This window comes from Thamnophis elegans, chromosome 4 (genome assembly GCF_009769535.1).
Source record: "Thamnophis elegans isolate rThaEle1 chromosome 4, rThaEle1.pri, whole genome shotgun sequence".
In the NCBI taxonomy this organism is placed as follows: Eukaryota; Metazoa; Chordata; class Lepidosauria; order Squamata; family Colubridae; genus Thamnophis; species Thamnophis elegans.
The window spans coordinates 95,591,835-95,615,427 of record NC_045544.1 but is presented as its reverse complement, the minus strand read 5'-3'; the positions used below and the strand labels follow the sequence as shown (position 1 = coordinate 95,615,427).

At 34.4% G+C, this 23,593-nt stretch overlaps 1 protein-coding gene across 1 annotated transcript in view; it reads left to right on the top strand.

The window, feature by feature from the left end:
* LRPPRC (leucine rich pentatricopeptide repeat containing) overlaps nucleotides 1-23,593 on the top strand; it is an 89,602-nt gene that overhangs the window by 11,909 nt on the left and 54,100 nt on the right. The window contains exons 8-20 of the mRNA XM_032215090.1: nucleotides 1,556-1,700; nucleotides 1,978-2,132; nucleotides 2,880-2,985; nucleotides 3,078-3,185; nucleotides 8,499-8,617; nucleotides 11,077-11,170; nucleotides 11,855-11,924; nucleotides 16,506-16,533; nucleotides 18,509-18,557; nucleotides 19,618-19,724; nucleotides 19,936-20,013; nucleotides 20,986-21,096; nucleotides 22,310-22,440. Of these exons, the coding sequence (XP_032070981.1) occupies nucleotides 1,556-1,700; nucleotides 1,978-2,132; nucleotides 2,880-2,985; nucleotides 3,078-3,185; nucleotides 8,499-8,617; nucleotides 11,077-11,170; nucleotides 11,855-11,924; nucleotides 16,506-16,533; nucleotides 18,509-18,557; nucleotides 19,618-19,724; nucleotides 19,936-20,013; nucleotides 20,986-21,096; nucleotides 22,310-22,440 (1,301 nt within the window). The remainder of the gene's footprint in view (nucleotides 1-1,555; nucleotides 1,701-1,977; nucleotides 2,133-2,879; nucleotides 2,986-3,077; nucleotides 3,186-8,498; nucleotides 8,618-11,076; nucleotides 11,171-11,854; nucleotides 11,925-16,505; nucleotides 16,534-18,508; nucleotides 18,558-19,617; nucleotides 19,725-19,935; nucleotides 20,014-20,985; nucleotides 21,097-22,309; nucleotides 22,441-23,593) is intronic.

Below are 23,593 nucleotides of genomic sequence, written 5' to 3'. Positions count from 1 at the left end.
AAATAATTTGCTTCTGACCTTTTTAAATACAGTTCTTCCATACCTCACTATATATGTATCATACTAATCCAAAAAAGGAGATAATCCTGAATTTGCAATGGTGTTCCAAAAACACTCAAATATTATACAGAGACTATTGTACGAATACAAACATAAAAATAAATACAACAATTCTATATAAAGCCCAACTCCATATCATGTCAATTTAGGATTACCAGAGCCACCTAAAACTAATTCTGCATATATTTTTCATCCGAGAAGTTTATGCAACTGATATTCTTTGCATATATAAACAAATAAATATAAAAGCAATGCTGCAAATATAGGTAGGTTTATTTGAATAGACCTTGGAAAAGAACAAAATGTTCCTAATTAAAATCTATAAAATATCCTTTTTAAAAGGACTCATTGATTATGCATGCCTAAAGTATTTCCTTTCACATATACAAAAGTAGTAAGGAGTCATGGGGCTGACACACAGTGGTGGGTTCTGGATCACGTTGCAACCAGTATGGTGCAACAGGGCCGGGTGCCCACCACATGAACGCATGCAGCATGCGCACAGCGTGCATATGCATACTTGCCGCCCACGATGCTCCAGCTGCTCAGTGGAGTGTCACGCAGGTGCTGTACGCTTCGTGCACGGAAGCCCCGAACACAAATACAGGTAAGGAGAGTGGGTGGGTGAGTGAGCCCTCCAGAGCACTGTACCAGAACGGTACCTGGTGCTCCCAGCAGGCACCGGTACGCCCGGTGATATCCCACCACTGGGCTGACAAAGAAATGGTATATCGACACAGAAAGAAAAGAAAGACAATTTACAAAAAGCTCAATAGGAGCTGTGCTGGCTCAGCATGTATGAAGACTTACTCCATTTTAGTCCTTTGCAGTTATTATGAAGTTTCATTGTTTTCCAATACATACATATTGGCGAGTGTCTACAGTGAGATAGATGCCATCATCAAACTCAAAACACTTCATTAATCTTATAGCTGTTAATGACAGCTTAAGCCACAATAATTTATCAGTAAGCAAAACAAAAACTGTAAAACTGTGCCATGTGTTTGAATTCTGCAGTAACAATTTTATGGTAAGCCCTCAAGAAATACTGTCTCAAGACTTGCTTACATAATTAACCAATGCCGTATATCAGTATTGAATTGGTATTTCCTGCTTGCTAAGCATATTTAAATTTGTGAGTTTTTCTATAGATAATTGCTCTCTAGAAAACAGTGTTCTTTTATTTGATGGACAAATAAGATATTTGTATTGTTTGAAGTAGTACTGGAGAAGTTAGCAGCTATTGAAGATGGCTGAATTGAGTTAAATGTTCATGAAATTGCATCCTTTAATAGCCAGATCATAAGCCAATAAAATGGTATTTTGCATCATATTAAGACTACTTCCATGATTTTAATTAGAGCATTTCTCAAAAGTTTATAATTGATAGCTAGATTCATTTTTGTCTTACCCACAAAACTAACTAAATAAAAGAACAGCAATTGTGATGTTTATAATAAACACTAACATGACATTTTTCCATTTGCTGATAAAGGAACTGAAAAATATTGAAAAGGCTGAAATTTATCTTTCTGAAAGAGATTTTATGGAAATCATTTTTACTCTTGCTAAGGCCGGATATTCTCAGTATATACAAAATATTTTGGAGAAGATAAAGTTTAGTAAAGAAAGCATACCAGGTAATGTTTTTCTGCAAGTATTTTGGGATATAGATGGTTAATTTTATTTTGTTAATGACAAGTTGTGGGGAAAGTAAGGTAAATGAGATTTATTAATATATTCTATTTATGTAGCAGCCATTGAACCAGAATTATGGTAGAGCATATTTCTTGAATACATGCTTAAATACACATCAAAATACCTTTTTACTGAGATTATCAAAAAATGCATGTTTATAAATTCTTGTCAAAACCTTACAACTTACATCTTTCCCTCTTGTTTTTATTCCAAATGTAGATGTAAAGAATCTTTGCCTGAGATTAATAACACATAACTTAGAAGATACAGCTTTTGAAGTTCTGCATTCAGTTTTTGTGGCATTAGGGCTCACCTGTGAAAAACACAGTAGCCAGTGCAACTTTTTCTTACACCATTGTATAAACATGGAAACGGTATGTGAAGGCTCACAGTGACCAAACAGGTTTAAAAGTGCATTCCTGATTACAAAATTTCTCAAGCTGATTTTTGTGGGTTGGTTTTAAAAGATGTGTTCAAATTAATAAATTGGAGTCTATGTTGTTTAGGGTCGGGAATAAGCAAGAATTAACTTTCTCAATCCCTCCTTCCCCTGTCAGCCACTAGACCTCTATAAAAATCTTTGGAGCCCTTCTACTCTAAGTGGAATGGGTTGTGCTCTGGAAAGTGGGCCAATATCCAATCCTTTTTCATAAATTCATATTTGTAAGTGGGTCTCAGGGATTTATGTAGTGTGAAATTGGCAGAAAGCTTTGCATATGTCTAGCTATTTCTGCTGACAGTTTTTTTAGAGCTAGCTTATTTAATTTCTTAAACATTATATTCTGATCTGTTAGGGTTTCCTTATGCACTTCTTTTCTTTCTGTCACCAACTAATTCCATAGACTTCCAACAAAATAAGTTCTTCCCATATTCCAATTTAGAAAGAGGATCGCATTCTCTTGTTTCTTAGTCTTTATTTTAGTCTGTATTCTGGACTGAAACCCAAGGAATTCTTCCCTGGTCTTTCACTGCTCGGATGATAGTTAAGTATAACATGGGTTTTCCAATCAAAGTTTTTAAAAACATCTGTTTTTCAAGATTTTATGCTTCATTGTCATTGTGATTTTGAATGATTTATTGAATAGTGGTGAGCTTAAATTCTTAAATCTTATATCTTGCAGCCCTTGGCCAAGTTGAAATATTTCTGCAATGAGCTAAAAGCAAGCAACTTACACCCTTCACCTCTATTGTCGAGTTTATTCTTTGCATTGGAAGCAAAGAAATCTGGTATTTCTTTTTGATGTTTAGCATTGCTGAACATTTTTGTACATGTGTTGTGATCATTCTCATTAACTTTTTTTCTTTTTGGCTCTTTTAAGATTTAGCTATTGATATAATGAAGATGATAAAAGAAGAAGGCGAATGTCTTAAACCTCACTATTTTTGGCCATTGCTGGCTCAGCACCAGGAAAAGAAAAACACTGAAGGTTAGCACTTCTAATCAGATTTTGATTATCATTAATACTAACCACATAATCCTATAGCAAGAAACATGTTTGCATATGAGAACAACTCAGTAACATGCACAGCTCTTATCAAAACATTATTGTCTTTTGATGTAGTAGTGTACTATATATCACAACAATTGCCTTGAAAAGTTATTATTTCATTCTTACTTTATTTTGTCATTGTTAATAATGTCACATTTGGAACTTTACAAAGAGCAATTATTATTTTAGCTTGGTTGTAGCCAAGGTTCAATTTTCACAATATTCTTGGCTGTCTTTTAATATTCTGAACTTGAAAGACAATACTGAAATCTAGGGAAGCTTTTAAAATCAGGTTACTTTGTGCAAATTCTTCCTCTAAATATAAAAGAAATGAATCTTTTAGATGAGGTTTTCATGTTTCTTTGCAGTGATAAGTTAAATGTGAACTTAGTTACGATAATAAAAGCATAAAACCTTCATTGTTGAATGAACTCTCATGATCTTGACATATTGATTGAAGCACTAAAATGCTCAGTTTTTGGATTCTTAAGTAGGCTTAAGCATTTAGCACACACTTTCCCCTGTTACAGATGGGGGTGTCTATAAGATATGAGTAAAAATTGAACAAATATTAAATTTTAAAGGACAATATCTAATTCTTTGGTTTGCATTATTGGTAATTCAGAAAGAATGGACTGATAAAAAGATGCTTTTAAGAGAAGTACTTTCCCCTTGGGAAAATTAAAAACTGTCTTTTTCATCTTATTTCACAGTATAATGTGTTTTAGAATGAGATGCAGAGTTGTTAGTGTGACATGGATGACAAACAAAATGTAGAAACAACAAAAAAAGAGCTTTTAGCAGGCAGTTCCTATTGCAATTTTATTTTAAAATATACAGTCATATTCCAACTTAGACTAAATGCTGAAACAAGAATTCCCTAATTGTTTCTGGCAATAAAAGTGTGCCAATCTTTTTTAGAAAAGTCTTTATAAAACAACATTCTCTTGTTAACTCTTTACATTCCTGAAAATGCTTAAGAGTACTGGGGAGAATATCCTAATAAAACCTTTGCATTCAAAATTGTTGGCAGTGTATTGCATCTCCTCCAACTATCTCCAAACTGTACATACTATGATAAGTTCAAGTTTAACTATGTTTTATTTAATACTATTTCTTTCCAGTTTGACTTGCCTCTATCCCAAAACTAATGAATGGCTAGCTATAAGTAGTTATATATTCAATGAAGAAATCTTCATTGTGGAAATCCTTCAGCATCAGAGGCAGCCACTTAGTATTGTGAATAAAAATGACATGACTTTAGTTGCAAAAAACCCGTTTTTCTTCATTATAAATGTTGTATAGATTAAAATGTAGAAAAACTTTATGCTTTTCATGAGGTGCTTTATCAGATAATGACTCCTTGGCTCTAAATGTTGCATTCACAATTCAATTCATTGTGTCAGTCTTTCTTGAAACACGGTGTGGCATCTTTTTTCTAGTGCTATAAACTTGAACTGAGGGATTATATGAACTCTTGCCATAAAATAAGAATTGCTCTATGATGACAACATATTAGATCCCATTTTTTCAATAGTAGTGTGTGTGTGTGTGTATGTGTTTGTATACACACATAGCTCAGAGTTGAACTGTTGGGTTCTCTTCTTGGATGTGTAGTGTTAAGATGCACAAATTTTCAGAAGTAATTTGTTATTCATTGAAGAAGCTATCCTTCTGTCAACAGGTGGGAAAGCTACTTTTAATTTTAAAAAACGCTTTTGAAAATTATTTTTTAATTGGAATAGGACACTATTTAGCTATCTGATTTGAAGGCTATTTGTTGAATAATTTAAAGAACTAATGTTTTCTCATCTGTGCCTTGAAAGAGTTATTAAAATATGTTCAATCCTTAAAACCATTGGTCTGAAACTGTGAGGTTAAGGATCCCTAGAGAACATTGATCCCTGTTTTTGCCATCCTAAAATGAAGCAACTGCAGACTTTTTGATGCTTTCCCATTATACCTTATAATCAGCTTTTTTATCAGGTTGGCTTCAAATGAAATCTCTGTCCCTGCAGACTACTTTGTTATTTGCAGAGAGTTATATGTAAGAGGCGGAAGTAAAAACAGAAGCCTTCGTTCTCTGAGACTTTGTTTTCATACTAGGACCAAATTATATAAACCATCATGTTTGTATTGTACCTTTGGAATGTAAATTTAAAAGATTATATTTATAAACTTCACCTTAAATTTTGTCTATAAGGAAATTTCATATTGGGTAAAGATGTATGATAGTTACCATATGAAGTTATTTTTTTCTTTGTGTAAAAAAAGCTAAGTGATAAAGTTGAGCTTGGTTCATGGTAATTTTCAGGATATACTTTTGCAGATTTTTATAATCTAGTCTGTCATGGATAGTTCTGGAGTTATATGTAAAGATCTTCCATGAAATGGGAATTAGAAATTTGATTATTCAAGATGTAGTAACATAAAGAAACATAGAGAAAGTACAAACTTTTGTGGATTAGGTAACTGATGATTAAAAGAAAACAAATATATCTGTCAATTTAGTGCTTGCTTTTGATTGAAAAATGAATAGTTATCAAACTATCAAGTTATCTGCTGAGACTCTGAATGAGTTCTAAAAATCTTGCCAAGAAAAGTGCAGGGTCTAATCCAGGCGATTGCCAAAAGTCAACATTGACTCAATGGTATTAACAAAGGAGAGGAACATTATTAATAATACTGATTAAAGTAGTAAAAATAAACATTTTAGTATTCCATAGCATTCAAAGCAAAATACAGTGACTTAAGAGTGTCATATTCAGACAAAGTAATTAGATTCTGGGTTTAGATGTGACCGAACATCTACTGTGTATCCCTGAAAATAGGACCCAACCAGACAATGTCCTAGTGTGATTTTTCCAGATGCTCTCAATATAAGCTCTACCCCCAAAATAAGCCCCAGTTAAGATCGTCTGCAAGATGGACTCATTTTGTACTGTGCCAGAAAAGAAGACCTAGCTGGAAAATAAGCCCTAATGTGTCTTTTGGCGTAAACATTAATATAAGACCCAGTCTTATTTTCAGGGAAACATGGCATGAAGTTCCTGCATGGTCACTGAATACCCTACTTTATGTATTTCATAAACAGGCTAGTGATAATTTTAATCTTTGCTTTATGATATACTGAACATAATTGATCATGATTGCTTAAAAGTAAATGCACTATTGTCATAATATGAGTTTAATATTTTTAATTGTGGAAGAAGCAATAATGAATGGAAATTCACTTAATGGTATTTTTCCATGTCTTAAGTGTTACCAGAGCTATTGACAATTACTCTGTAATTTATTTCTAAATAAAATTCCAGTTCTGCTGAAATCAAATCACTTTTCTATTTTGAGGCAAACTTCAAAGAATGGTGTGTCTTTAACTATTGTGACTTGTTTACATGTACTTTTAAGTGCTCAGCAGGAGTTCCCGTTTAATTATTTGCACTATGGTGCACTATATACAAAATTATTGGAAGTGGCACTTCAGACAAAGACTTCAGAAAAGTATATTTTTTTAAAAAAATATAAGGAATGAGGAAACCTGGACTAATAATGTTTATGCTACTGTTTTATATTTATTTATTTATTTGTAGCTCGCCTTTGTTTTTAACAAATAACTCAAGGTGACAAACATATCCAACATAGCAGAGGTGGTACTTAGCAGGTTCTGACCAGTTCTGGAGAAATAGTAGCGGAAATTTTGAGTAGTTTGGAGAACCGATAAATACCACCTCTGACTGGCTGCATGCCCATCTATTCTCTGACTCCCGAATCCCAGCTGATCACGAGAGAATGGGGATTTTGCAGTAACCTTCCCCTGGAGTGGGGTGGGAATGGAGATTTTACAGCATCCTTTCCTTGCCACGCCCACCAAGCCACAATCACCAAACTACACCACGCTCACAGAACCGGTAATAAAAAAATTTGAATCCCACCACTGCAACACACCATCCTCTTCCTATTTTCCCCACAAGAACCTTGTGAGGTGGGTTGGACTGTGGAGGGAGTGACTGGCCCAAAGTCACTCAACTGGCTTTCATGACTCACAATCACAGTCTTACATTTTCTAAACCTGGTTCCTTAACCACTAGACCAAATAAAAATGCTAGTTCCAGTCAGCTTTTGACATAAATCTCAGATTAACTCAATATGATGTAATAAAATTATGTGAATGTGCATTTCAAGAACTTAATTTCTGAACACTTTGTGGTAACCTTTTATATAGCAATGTTAGCCTCTTATTTCTATTTTATTTTTATTTTATGCCTTTGAGTCAGTGTTGATTCCTGGTGACTGCCTGGGCTAATCCCTGCAGTTTTCTTTCTTCCACTCAGCTGAGTTTGTGCCTAAGGCGGTACTAAAACTCACAGTCTCCTGATTTCTAGCCTGATGAGTTAACCACTATTGTACACCAAACTGGCATTCACTTTAAAAGGTACTTGATATAATGATAAGAATATAAAATGCAGTTATATTAATTAGAACATTTAAAGACAGAGAAAGAAGCAGTAGAAAGGAAAGGAATATCAGTAGTAGTAGAAAGGAAAGAGGACTATATCACTATATATTAAAGTGTCCAATCCTGCTCAGAAATTGAAATTAGTGAACTTGGCAGTACTTAGTGAATTTCTAGGTAAAATTAATGATGAATCAAAGTAGTGCTATTATTTACTGTGGAGATGCTGTGGGAGAGTCTTCCAAAAGAAAATCTTCCCAAAAGACATAAATGCATATTGGTAAGAGAATTAAGTAGCCCAGCATTTGCCTATCATGGTTCTTCCTGGAAATTCCTGGTTCTGAGTGATTGTTATCCATGCAGTTTTCTCAGCAGTGTAATAGAAATAGTTCATCATTGTCTCACAGGATTTTTTTTTTAAAAAAACTTTTATTACCAAGCCTGACCTGTGGAGCTGCTGTGATCAGCTAAGGTTGACTAAAAGCTGCCATCTTTAGTATGCTATCAGAAATAAAATTCTTTTCCAACTATTTAAACTTTAATTGTCTTCTACTTTCTTTGTGTGAAATGAGACAATCTGCATATAGAAAAATTCACATCCTAGGATCCGATAACCCGTGTTAGAAGTGAATCAAGCAGAATACAGAAAAACAAAGCCCAATGTAATCTCTGCTTTCTATGTAATTTTGCCAATGTAAAATAATCTAAATTTATAAAGCATTATGTAATCTTTATTTCATAGTCTGAACTGAGCCACTAGCAAGCTATTGTTTAACATCTATGTTCTTTTTCTTTAGGTGTAATTAATGTCCTCAAAATTATGGATGAATTGGAGGTAGAGCCAACTATTGACACATATTTATTATATGTTTTTACAAATTTGGATAACTTTGATTATGTTCGCCAGAGGATTCAGGTAGGTTTATCATTTGTTTTAGCACTTTAGTACTTAATAACATTGAAATTTCTGGGGCTGTATAGGATTGAGGTTTAAGACTTTGATTCATGATGGAAATATCAAGTAGTAGGATGATAAATATTTGATATATCGGCTAATGTAATTTCGTTAATTTTAAGATAAAAATCAACAGAATCAGATGATTCATACTGTTGTGCCTGGAACTATTGCTTTAAAAAGAGATGTCCTGGGCCAATTCAAGTTACCAGTGATGGAATTATCCCCAAAGAAATGACTTGGGGACTGAAGACCACTGTGTGATTTATCTGAGGCACATCTGCATATCAAGACAGACATTTTTTGGTGTACAAATGTCTCTGGGAGGGGCCACAATGAATGGTCCCTCCCAGTGGAAATAAAACAGCGAAAGGGGAATGGAGTTTGCAGGATACAGTTAGTTCGCTTAATTGGTTCATGACACTCTGAGACTCCTTGCCAAGTTTTGCAGATATTGGCCTGTCAGCTCTCTAAGCCAGATAAGGTCTGTGACTGTAAATCCTCCCTTGAAAGACTTTATTGGATGTGAATGAGCAGAATTCACAGTAAATTAATAAAAGGGGGTTTTGTCGGGACAAGGAGTTTGCCTCATGCTCTCAGGAAGCCTAGATCAGAACAAATGGTTTATTTGCCCCATTGAATAAGGGTATCTTCCTAAACTCGGTTTCTTCGTAATCCTTTTATCCTAAGACTTTTCATTGTTCCCATCGAAATTACACACTCTGGAGAGGTTCAGGATTTCATGTCCTTCATATGGTCACTAGGCTGTCCCAGCTGGTGTCTTGTTCCACACATATGACAGAGTGCACAGTGTTCTTTCTTTTTTCTTGAAACCAGTGACCTGAAGACAGATTGTTCTCATATATAGCTCACTCCTTTAGCTATCTTACACGAGGGGGTAGTGCAAGTCTCGGATGAGATAGAGAACTAAAGTGATCTGAAAAGATGCTTGGTATAACCAGTGTTTTCCTGAATCTGTCCATGATATTATTGAAAGTCTGATTTGTAGAACAGAGATGAAAGCAGCAGTTGAAATGACTTAGACGTGCATGAATCTGATATTAAAACTGGAAACAAAACAGTTACCTTTGATAATAGAATATGTAATCACACTTAATCGCTTGATGAAATACTAGATAACATTTCATAATCTTACATAGCTTGAACATAACAAGAAAGCAAATTATTTAAGTTTCTAGCTAAATTCCTTGCAATGTTAGTTCTCTCTACCAAAAAAATGATAGGCTATAAACAAAGCATATATTTTAGTCTAGGACCGTGATGGTGAACCTTTTTGGCATCGAGTGCCCAAACTGCAACCCAAAAGCCACTTATTTATCGCAAAGTACCAATATAGCAATTTAACCTGAACAATAAGGTTACCTAAGGTTACCTACAATAATGATAAACAAGGCAGTGTTCAACTAATTGTTCTAAGAAAAATGTGATAAATGCACTTTTATGCCCCTACATTTTTTTCAGCTTTTGAAATATTACATTTAGCAACAATAAAAAAGAAAAAAAAACATTTGTAATATCATTTCTCTTTCCCTCCCCCTCTTTCCCCCTCTCTTTCTCTCTCTTTCCCTCCCTCCTTCTCTCTTTCTCTCTCCTTCCCTCCCTCTTTCTCTCTTTCCCTCCCTCCCTCTTCCCCCTCTCTTTCCCTTTCTCTCTTTCCCTCTCTCTTTTTCTCTCTTTCCTTCCCTCTCTTTCCCTCCCTCTCTCTCTTTCCCTCCTCCCTTTCTCTCTTTCCCTCCCCCTGTCTCTTCCCCCCTCTCTTTCTCTTCCCTTCCCTCTCTCTCCCTCCTTCCCTCCACCCCCATGGGAGAAACGCAATGGAGCTGGGTTGGAGCAATGGCACATGTGCCCACAGAGAGGGCTCTGAATGCCACCTCTGGCACACTGGTCTAGGACGTCCTTCACACTTCCTTCCCCCCAAAAAGCTTATCTTAGCTAGATCTCCTTTTCTACCAAATGTAATATTGCATGCAGCACATTAAAACATGCAGAGATATAAAGTAAATTTTATAAAGGACTTTGGCTCTTTTGTATAGCAATCAAAACATTTCTCACTATTGTTAATATGAAAAGCTGGAGAGTTTGCACTGAATTGACAATTCTAACAAATTGAAACAGATACCGTCTTTTAAAATGATTGCTTTGCAGGTCGTCTATGCACATTCTGTGTGTTTAGTCTTTAAATTACAATTCTAAAATTATGCTTTGCATAAATAGTTTTTTTGAGAACTTTAATAATATCTGTAAGGTAAAACATTGCACACCCTGAATCACAGAAGATAGCTTTGGTCAAGGTTGGAAGGCTGTTGGCCAAACCCACACCAGATCTGAAATATGAAGTATTTTAAAAAGCTTGACTATGATGATATACCAGGCACTACTGTATTACCATCTTTCCATAGGAAAAAGGCAGTCCTTTGGAAACCAGTAAATTCTTAGCAGCAGAAATCAGGCATGAAGCTTCACATGGCAGACTGGATAAAGTTTATCAGTTATGTAAGTGCTCTTGTTTTATCTGAGTAGCCTGTTTGGAAAAGTAGTATGATATAATTTAAAGAACGGTAAATGTTGATAATTTATACAAAAATACTTGTTATTTAAGATTATTTGAAGTTGTATTTTAACATGCCTCCATTTATGATTAGAAGCAAGTATAATGTGTAAATTAGCCTTTTGTTTCATTTTAAAAAGCCCACATCCCTTTGATAGAAGAAAGAGATGATACATTACCTACTGTTCTTAAGAAGTTCTTTTTTAAAAATGTTGCAAAAATTGTGTGACTATTGTGACCAGTTTTTATAGATATATCTTAATGCTCTATTTGAATCTCACTGTGCTATAAAATTATATAAGCTTTAACACTGTTTTTGAGAACAGATAAATGAAAAGAGTTATATCTAATTTGACTGGAAAATCTGAACTTATAGAACAGATTCCTTTATTTAGAAATAAAGTTTATTTAAACTTAGTCATGAACAGGGACTGATTATGAAACAGGGAGAAAGACAGGGTTACTATGTCTTTACAGTGAAATATAAAGCAATAGTTCTATCAAGTATATAACATTAAATATTTTGTTTTTCTTTATAGCATATTGGTTTTAAAATAACAATTGCTGACTCAGTGCTGTTTAGAGAAATACAAATCAATGTATATTGAATAATTTAATTTAACTTGCAGTATCTTCCTCAAACATCTGGACAACGAACAGGAATCATATCAAGAGCAGTCTAATGATTGGATTTAGAAAGTAAGACTTATGAAATCTTATAAGATTTATAAGATTTTGGATATCTTTGATCCCAAGTTACAGCTTTGTTTTTCTGTTGTTGTTTTTTTTAAGCTATTTGTAGCTAATATCCCTCTGTTCTGGCAGGATCTTTTAGGTCTCTCTTTGTGGCTTCAGTGTTGCTGAAATTTAATATCCTATTTTATAAGTGGAAAAGTGAAGGTTTTCATTTGGGCCTAGATTCAGTAAATTGAAAACAGAGTTTATTTATTTTGTCTTTCATTGTTTTAGATTTATATTCCAGTTTTCCTAGGAGATCATGGCACCTTCCAAATATCCCCTTATAATAAGCATCTTTGTGTGGGCAGCTGAGCTAAGTTATCAAATCCCAAATTTCTTAATGAGCTGCTGTAGCTAAAACTGCTTTGATAATATCACATTGACTATCAAGTAAAATAATATTTATATAAAATTCACAAAGTTTGTTATATTCATATTATGCTTCAAAGATGTATCACAATAATACTAGTGACAATTAGGGTAGGTTAATCAGTAGTATATATTTTAGAACACATAGTATAAGCTTTACCTAATGTCATCCCATAAATTTATGCCTAAATTCAGATTGAACTTAAAAACTTTGTAATCATAGTTAATTTTATTAGAGATCTACTCAAACATATATTATATATATATATATATATATATATATATATATATATATATATATATATATATATATATATATATATATATAATTATATATAATTATATATAATTATATATAATTATATAATTACAATGATTTTTGTTCAGAACTTTTTTAGTTTTGCTGTTTTTTCCTTTCAAATACTAAAAATCTTGTATTGATATTAATCCACACTGAATGATGCATAGGAATGAAATGTACATGTAAATAAATGCATTTTGTCAGTGGTTGTAATTTTTCTGCTAACCTTATATGATACTTGCTATCATATAATGCTATCTACATCTTTTTATTTCTCCTTTGTTTGTAGTGCCTTGGTTGCTTAAAGTTTTACTCTTAGCGAACAAAATTATTATTTTCATGTTTATACCCTACCACAATTTTATACAGCATTTTGGTGGCTCACAATATCAAACTACAATGAAAAGAAATCAGACAAGAATGGTGGTAAATCAAATTTGTGGAATCAAAACGAAAAGGGGAATTACTATTCAAATAAAAATCAGCAAGTGACAAAAATGGAACTTATGTTTGGCTTATAGGAGAGACGTTAACAGTTTTGTTATATAATATTTTTTGGACCTGACTGTAATCTCTGTAGACATAATAGGGTTAGGGTTAGGGTGGCAAACAAATGCATGCAAATTGTAGGGAGGTGGAATAAACTAAAATTATCTTATTTGAAAAAGAGATACAGTGACAGAGAAAGCAAACTTGCAGGTGAGACAAAACAGATTGTATTACTATATATGTGTATAGGTAATCTTCCTAGTTCCTGAGATGTTTCAAAATCTCAACCATTTTGAAGTGAACGTGATTAGGATTATATTGTCATTTATCCAGGGAGAAAGACAAAGTCATAAAAAATTATTAGGGTAGAGGAAATATGTGAACTATTTTTATGTTGTTAAATTGATATGTCAGAATAAGTTCCTTACCACTTCAGAGTAGAAATTACCATAGAAATGTAATCCAGAGTTAGAAGACACATATATTTTCTCTGTGGATCAGTAGCTGGTTTACCATATTTTTCAGAGTATAAGACACACCGGAGTATAAGACGCACCAAGGTTTTGAAGAGGCAAATTTTTAAAAAAAGTTTTTGCACTCTGCAAACCTCCCAAAAACTGCCTGTTTTTCGCGAAAACGGGCCCTTTGTTTTTTGCTTTGTTTTTTCAAAAGGCATGAATAGCCCTTAGGAGGCTTGTAGAGTGCTCCTGGGGGCTGGGAGGAGGCAAAATTGAGCAAAAAACGGCCCATTTTTCTCTGAAAGTCTTCTAAAAGCTATGCATGGCCATTATGGCGAAGAGGGCAGGGTTTCGGTAGGCAAAAATTGCTGTATTCAGTGTATGCACCTAGATTTTCAGCCTCCTTTTTGAGGGAAAAAGTTGTGTCTTATACTCCAAAAAATAATTTAAGCTAATTTACTAGAGATGCTGAAAGTGCATGCTGCTTGTGTCATAGAACACAGAAACCATGCTATGAACAGTTTTCCATAACATTCTTATGCAGATAGTCCTCGAGTTACAGCCATTTGTTTAATGATGATCAGGAATTATGATGGCCTCATTATAGCTGCTTTACAGCCTGTGAAGCCCTTCTGGTTGTTGCAAAACATTGCACCACCATATTTTGATTACGTGATTACAATCTAAGTACTTGGCACTTACAGTTGATTGCCAAGTGGCCCACAATTTGCAAGTGGCATGGAAGTTTGCAGACTGCTGCCACCGCCAAAAGGACTCCCTCTCGTCTCTGGAATCTTGTTGAAAAAATAGCCAGCTGAGGGGAACTAAACTCTTAAATCTTGAAGGTTTCACCTCTGTTCCTGCTCCCTGCTGAGAGAGTTCTCTTCTGTGCATGGAGGGGAATTGTACTCCTTCAGCAGTCCCAAAGGTGCCTTTTCAAGAGGCAACTGGACTTCCTTGTTTTTCTTGGAAGATGTTTCACTTCTCATCCAAGAGGCTTCTTGGATGAGAAGTGAAATGTTTTCAAAGAAAAACAAGAAAGTCCAGTTGTCTCTTGAAAAGGCACGTTAGAGACAAACATGATCTGGATGACTGAGAATTTCCATAGACATTTACCCCTTCAGCAGGATTTAGACAGGTTCCTGCCTCTTACCAAAGGAGTTCCCTTCAGTGCATGGAAGGATACTGCAATCCTTTCACAGGCAGCTCTTTCAACCAACCCTCAGAAATGAGAGGGAGCTAAAAATAAAGCAGAAAATGAAGAGGCAGGATGATAAGGCGCCCAAAATGCTTCAAGTGGGTGGTGGGGGAGGCCCTGGATGGATCGGTACAGGCCATGCACAAAGTACCTATCTCTTTGCTCTGAGGCTGAAGATCCTGATTGGATTTCTGTGGGGAGGATTTTTACTTGGAGTGTCTCTCCACTCAAGAGGCTAAAAATATTGCTTGGATTTTGGCAGGGTGTATTTTCAGCTGCTGAGTGGGATTTTCCCCACTCCGCTGAGGCCGGAATGGGTCAACTCACTGCAGCCAAATTGCTGCAGCCAACTTAGCCATGGTCATCTTGCCATGGTCAATTCACCCTGACCAACTCTCCACAGGACAATTCAACAATTCATTTAATTATTTAAAATAATTAAAACATTTTAATTTTTGTCATTCACATTTCATTTTGTCCCTCCTTTGGCATCCCTTCTTTAATTACTCTATTCCACCATTTCTTTGATATTAGTGTAACTCTTGTCCTCCTGCGAGTTGACCATGGCAAGTTGACGGTGGCAAGTTGGCCACAGCAAGTTGTCCTAGACTCCCCCAACCCACCCACCCCAGGCACCCTGCACTGCTTTTTCTGTCTGCTTAATGACCCATGGGATCACTTTAAGAACCACAAACAACAATGCCAGGATTGCAGTCATTAAGATAAGCATTAACATGGCAACTACCTGGACTAGTCCCTGCAGTTTTCTTGGCAAGGTTTCAGATTTGGTTCAGTCTCTGAAAGAGATTTGCACAAAGCTGGCTTTGTGCCCAAGGCATTACAATTTCAAGGGTAAAGCAGATAAATTTGTTTTAACATTTAGAAAGCATATCAGAGAAAGAGAAGCATAGAAATATTTTACATTATATATTCTAATCCAACAGTCATCAAATATGAGACTTCTGTTGGAAGACATATAAATTCTGTTCATGGATTAAAAATAGCTATATCCCTATGTGGCATTGTTCAGTATCCTGCAGACATTCCTGGATACAACTGTATGCATATTTACTTGTATGAGAGCCAGCACCATATTATCAGGAACTTAGATCATAGATGAGGCAACATGTGTGCAATTGTACATGAAATGCTTTTGTTTCCAGAAATAGGTTTTATTATTTTCATGATATTATGGGATGAGGCTTGCTCACACAGTGAAGGCTCCAGTTATATAACTTTCAATAGGATTAGTATCTTTACTCATTTAAAAAAGCAATCATTGTTCTACAAGAAAATTCCATATAGTATAATAGTTGATGATACAAAAATGAATAGTGGAGATTAAGCTAGTTGTTTAAAGCTATGAGGTTTGTGGTTTCAAGTCAATTTCATGATGGAAAAAAATATTAAATACAGGCAGTGTAGGTGGCACAGGTAAAAGATCACACAGATTGCATGTATTTTGAAATGCAATGAGAGAGATTCTAATATTATCACAAAAACTCCAGTGGTAATGATCGTCTGTAAATATAGTAAAATAATTTTGTAAAGCTTATGCTTATATATAAGTGTGTGTGTGTGTGTGTCAATTATTTCTTAACTTTCCTCAGTTAAGCAAATCTGAACTCATGATGTGACTGTTCGGTTGTATTGAGCATTCAAAAGAAATAATAGGATTTGTTTTTTTTTTTTATTTCCAATTTATTATCTTCTGCTGCCCTCTGCAGGTGTACTGATGTTGATCTTTGGAACAAGGTAAGCAAAGACAGCTAAGCTGCAATGGGGAGATATTTTGGGTGCACAGTATTGGAAAAGTATAATATATAGAAAGATCTCCTATTTCAGATTAAGTCTAATCTTTTACTACACTTACGTGAATTGTCATGACTTATCTGTCTGAAGTTAAATATTTTTAACTCCTTTTGATCTCAATGGAGAAAATTAAGCATGTAATTAATACTTTTTCCTTGTCTGTATTTGGTCTTTAAAATGCCTGATTTTGCTTTATAATCTATTGCTCACATTGTGACTGCGAATTCATATTAACATAGAAATGGCATTTATTATTGCATGTATTAAGTAAGCACTAATTTTATTGTTCATGGTAGGGGATAAATTTTTCTTTTAGGGGCAGTAGCTTTTGTCTTTATGAGATACATCCCCAAGTACCAGTTGGAAATATTTGATGGTATAAAAACCAACAAGTTTTGGAAAATTTCTTTATCAAGGATTCTATAAAACAAAACCATATAAATGTAAAAATGCCTATGCCATTAAAACCACTGTTAAAGTTAAAACTACTAGTAAGTGTGCTAGCAGCTTCTCTTCGAAAAAATGTAGCTGTAAACTTAGCTGACTTTAAAAAAAAATCATTCTGTAGCTTCATTTTTAATAATTAGGAAATTAAAATGTTAAAACTATTTTTGAAATGGCTTTTCAATATAGTAGCTCTTGGTTAATGTCAGCAATTGGGGTTGGAATTTCCATCACTAAGCAATAGAATCATATCTTTCTGCTTAGTGATGGAAATTATGGCGCTCCCAGTTGCTATCGTTAAGCGAAACGTGCCTCTTCATTAAACACGATATCACATGGATGCCATTTGTGACCCCTTGCCGGCTTCCCGGAGGAAACTGTTACTTGGAAAGATTTGAAAGACTCTATACCAGTGGTTCCCAACCTTTTTTTTGGCCATGCCCCACATAAACATCTCTAAAATCCTGATGGCCTCCCCTATGACATATAATTCTTACTTTACTCAAAAAGTGAACTCTACTCATGCGGAGGAAGCTTATAAAAGGCCATTAACTTGGTTTAAATCAGGTTCAAATTGCCCCCATTAAAAATCAAATTGCTCCCCTGTGGGGCGTGGGCCCCACATTGGGAACCACTGCTCTACACAAAAGGACTAGGGTTTTGGGTTTGTTTTTTGTTTTTTGCCAACATGGCTGTCTATCAGTGTAATAGTTCTTGTTAATTATGTATAAAGAGATGAGCAGTGAGAATAACGTTTCTCATTTATTAGATTTATGCAGAAAAGCTAAAGCAATTCCAATATTTTAACCACTGGAAATAAACAGTATATAAGGCAGGTAGTCAGTAAAGGCAAGTAAAATAACTTGAAATCTCTTTTTTTGGTCAGAGTTGCCCAAATATGTGGATTTTAATGGAGGTGGAAAATCTTGTTCCCTTGATAGTAGGAAGGGTAATCAAGTTTAAGGGGGGGAAAAAACAGCTGACCAAATAACCGTTACTTAGATCCTTTGGTTACCATCAGCCATCAGGTTTTAAGGAATAGTTCTTTTGTTTCACTCCCTCCAATTCTATTTAACTGTTACATCAAGTATACTATGCTATTCCTAAATTAAATACTTAACTGAAATAGAGTCTGTTATGCGCAGTGCAAGTTCCTGTTAAAATTAATTTGTAATTAATGATAGCAAACTACGTAGATCCCAAATTTTCAACCTGTAAACAATAGTGTCTGATTGCTTCAAGAATTTTTTTTCTTTATGATCACTCATGATGGTAAAATGAATGAATCTTTTGTTGTGCAATGTTTAAAAAATATTAAAAGCTTTTGTTTTAAATAAATAAATAAATTGCTGTGATGTGGCACAGAATAGTGCTAGTAGAGAGCTGCTTTGTTATTTGTAGAATTCAATTTCAGTTACTATTTGCCCTTGCTTGCTTTTCTTGACTGCAATGTGCGATTATTCTGTCTTACCAGATAACAGAACTGTTGTATATGGAGGAACAGAAGGCTGAACAAGAAACTGGTAGAGTTTCAATTTCTATGATTGTAACTTATCCACAAATCCGTTCTTCTGGGTAATGATAGGTTTGAGGGATTACAACCGTAAACATTGATTATTTCTTTTTGAAAGTGAAATTTGAAAACATGTTGGGTAAAAACTTTACCCAGATGATCACAGTATATTTTGTGGAATCCATGAGATGTTATTAGTGTTTTCGTTTTTAATGAAAAATGTACTTGAGATGCTTATATAGTAAGTAAAATGAACAGATTACAGGGATAATGTAATCAAGCATTTACAGATGGAGGTAAGATTCTTTTTTAGAAGGGCATTAATACAAATATTTTAAGAAGCTATAAATTTAATAGCTTTTTGTAATGTTTTAATAACAAAAGTTACATTGTGATAAAATATTTTCAATAATAAGAAAATACAGTATACATCACTATGTAGTTTCTTTGTTGGAACCTCATTGATTCTTCCTGATGCTTTAGTGTCAAAATTAATACTTTTAACCTATACGGCATATTTTGTTAAACTTAAATTTCATTGGCTATAAGCAGCTCCCCATATGATTATTGGAGCTGATGATTAAATATCATTTAATATTCTTTATGGTGTTTACATTCATTCATCAGTTTCAGAAAAACCCTGGAAATAATAAGAAAGACATGGGGCTGTGCCTATGAAGCTTTAAAAAGCTCTATTTCTTTTTGAATAAATGACAAAATATTTATGGCAACTGTTTTGGGGTGGTGGGCAGGAAAGTGGGGGAGAGGCCTTGGGCAGTGCTGCTTTTGTCACACAGCCATGAAAAAATAGATTGAAGAAAGATTTTGTTCTGAAAAGCTGTCATTCGGTTTGAAAATAATTAATATTCCTTTCACTCACCAGTTAGATATGTGCTCCCAAACCACATAATCTCTATGCCTCAGTGATCATTGTTGCCATTTCAGAGCCTCTCATCAGGGTGACATCTCACACCAAAATGATTTCTTATAAATTAATCTTGATAACATGACAGTGTCAGTAATTTTAGTGGAATGCTTTCTCTTGTCTTCCCCCTACCCCCACCTTGCAGAAAATATTGGCCGTTTTCTTTATTCCTTGATTGACAATATGACTGACTCAGAGGTACAGGACAGGGAGGAGCAGTTGAGACAATACTTCCATCAGCTACAGAAGATGGTACTATTTCATTTTTTTGCTACATAATGCCCGTCCTTCCTGACATGTATCTATTAGATTTGAAATTGCAGCTTTTAAGTATAGCCAGACCACTTCTCAATGGCATGCAAGTGTTGGAGATTTAAATTATGTCTGAAATTTGTGTAACAGATTTTTTTGGGGGGGGTTGTGCTTTTAAAACTCACATGATTCTCTCCACTTCTTCCTACAGAACATGACAATTCTTCCTGCCTACTACAAAGGTATTAGCAAACTGCTGACTGAACACAACGTTCCCAATTTAATTAAGGTCTGTAATGGCAAATGTTATTTTATGTATAATTATATAAAACATACAATATATACCAACATATTCATTTCAAGTGTGTAGTAGCCTTAAAACTGAATATGCCTGATGTATAAAATTAGTTTTATTTAATCCTTTTCTGAAATAAGGAAGCCTATTTTAGACAGAATACTAAAGTTTTAAGGAGACAAATTAGACAGGGCAACTCTTAAATGTTGATAGCAATCTTAACAGCAAAACAAAACCACACATTCCTTGAGTTTTTTAAATTATCATAAATGCATTGATGCTTATATTCAAATATGTATCGAGCCATTAATTCTATCTTACAGTGTAATTTTATTGGCTTCTGATGAGCAGATGTTAAGTGTATGTATGTAACTATTTAAATAGGTTGGCATTAAATAATTTTGCTACATAACCAGAATACATGGCTTCCAAATTTTATTGTACCAAAAAAAATGAGTTTTGATCCTAGCAATAGTAAAAATATGCATTAGTTAAGGAATTTCTACCTGGTATTTCTGACTTTTCCATAAATTGATTTGAAACCCTAAATGCTTGGTTTCTATGACTTAATTTCCTTTTAAGGATAGAGCTATTTATTGTTCAGAATTTCATGCCATGTTTATGCCATGCTGATGCAGAAGATGACGGAATATACAAATTAGTTTGTCCTCAATTGCATTGGAATCGCACAGAGAACAAAGAAGAATGGGGGACCTGCTCCCAGTGGGAGAAGCCTATTTAAGACCAATATGAATCTTAGAGAAGTACATGACTGATACTACTCAACGGCATTGTCCACAACTGAGATAACAGAAATACATTTTTCAAAAGTAACATTAGGATTTCTTTTGTACCTTACACATAACATCTGCAAAAATAAAAGTATATCAATAAGACACATTGTTGCTTAGATGTGTTTCATTGTAAAACATTATTTGAATATCTTTCTTTTTTTTTTTACCTTAGTCCTTAATTGGTTCACATAATTTTGAGGAGAAACTTGAACAACTTAAAGCTGAAAACAAACCCATTGAAGATATTCTAAAGAACTTTATAATTGCTCTGTGTTCAGAAAAGGTACTTTTCAGATTTGCTTATTGTATTATTAACAAAGTATGATAAGTAAATTAAATACTTCTAACTATGTATAGCACCAAAGGTTTAAATGACACTTTACAGAGTAACCTAAGTAAAATACAAATCCTAGCCACAGGAGACTTCATATAGATCGGTGGGAGACTTAGGGAGAGATTATAAAAGTCATTAAAGCTCAAAATGAACAAATACAATTATATGTGTTTGTTTCTTGTCAAACTCCAAATGCATGTAGGTGATTAAGGAAAAACTAATGTTTCCTGGATTTCAGGTTTACTCCTTGTAAATCTAAAGTATTTTTAAAAATTTGTGGGGAAAACCCCTTAGTGCTGATTTTTAGTTACCTCGTGAATGACATGTTTTGAGATTGTGGAAGTCTGTTAATGGTAATCTGCAAAATGAATGATAGTAACAGCTGTGAAAGGTTTATCATACATGCCAAGTGTCCTTTCAAGCCACAGCTCTGGTCTCTTACAACTAGATTGTCAAGCAACTGATACATGTATAATAATTTGCAAGTCAAATATTGAAAGGTGGTTAATGTGGGAACTGAAATTCCATTTTTTTTTTCTTGAAGAAAAGCTTTCTGAGATGCAGAGGCTCTTGTCTTCATGTGCAGGCATCCAACTGTAATTCATATTTTTGTATAGGACTTCCTTTTGCTCTGAGTTCCTATACATGGGCTCTGAACTTTGTTTTACATGGCACTGATGCAATGTCTGATTTCATAGTAAATTAAACTATATTTTAATTTTTAAAATATATTAATATATCAGAACTTTCCATTTATATCCTGTTATGCCAGAAAATTGGATTCGTCTTCTTTTTAATTAACCAACTTAATATGTTCTCTGCTCATTGATATATTTAAATGATTGTGAAATATTCACTGTAGGTATAAAATGTGAAAATGCTTTGTCATGAAGTACAATGTGATGTAATTAATGATACGCATACTTCAGAAATCAGTGAAAGCATGTATTGCAACACAGGATAAAAGTTTATAATGGACATATTTAAACTATTTACTAATTTATAAAAGATTCATTTGCACATAAATGTAAAGTGTATGAATTATTAAGAAGCAGTGCTAACTGTAAGCATATATAAATAAATGTAATTTTCTAGTAGAATATAAAATGTCATGTTGATTTTCTTTTTCTACTTCGTATCTTTTGCTTAATGTTCCTTCTAGAATATGCAGAAAGCTCTTGCAGTAAAAGCAAAATATGAATTCGACATGAATGTTGTGGGCTATGGAGCCTTAATACGCCTTTGCTGTCAAAATGATAATGTAGAGGAAGCAATGAACCTGAAAGAAGAATTGTAAGTACACTGGCACTGAAGGATGTCAGAGACATTTATGCTGATATACAGTCCTTATTGAATTAAGTAGGTTGAATATTATCACCTCCCATACATTTTTAATTAGCTTATCTCACACAAAATATTTTCTGCTGAAATTCAAAATTGATTGTGTAAGCTGTCATGATTACACAATCGCTTTTGTGCCAGCACTTTGTTAGTGTTTTACGCTCATATTACTCTGTATTATATTTTAATCTATTTCGGATGAGGTTTTAGAATATCTTGGTATCTAGCTTTCGATTCTGATTAGTAATATATCTACAGTATGGATTGCTGCAGTTCTTGTAAGCGGTATTATTTTAAAAGTTATCGTCAATTATGTTTTTTGTTTTTCAAAAGGCAACAGCTTGATTATGAAAATTAGCTCCCAGCTAAAATTTGTAATAACTGAATTGTCAAGAAGCAAAGTGCTTTTTAGCACTTAATTTTTTCTTTAATTTTTTTAAAAAATTGTACTCTTGAGATACTTGTTTTAAATTAAAACAAATAAGTATAATTAACTAAAACAGTTTACGATGTTCCCTTGGTTATTTTGGCATTCAAAGATAGTGATTCAGCATATGCAACAGTGGTGGGTTCCGGATCCTGTCGCAACCGGTACGCTGCGACGGGACCGGGCTTCCACCACATGCACGCGCACTGTGCGTGCATTTGTACCCATTGCCCGCGACGCTCCAGCTGCTTGGCAAATGGCCCAGTTGGGTCAAATACAAGTAAGGATAGCGGGCGGGTGGGGCCTCCAGAGCACCATACCAGAACGGTACCTGATGCTCCCAGCAAGCACTGGTACGCCCATACCCGAGCGCACCAGGCTTAATCCACCACTGTTATGCAACTTTATTAACAACTCAAAGCTGTTATACATCTGAACTTGCTAAAGTAATTAATTTATTTTAACATATTTGTTTCCGGTCTTGAACCGAAAATGCTTTTTGGTGGGTTACATATACCATATTTTTTGCACTATAAGACACACTGGACCGTAAGATGCACATTAGCTTTAGAGGAGGAAAACAAAAATCTGCCTCTGCCTCCCAGCATCCATCCGGTATTCATCTGGCTAGCGTCCTTACAACAAACAGCCTGGTCAGCTTCAGCACATTATTGCAGC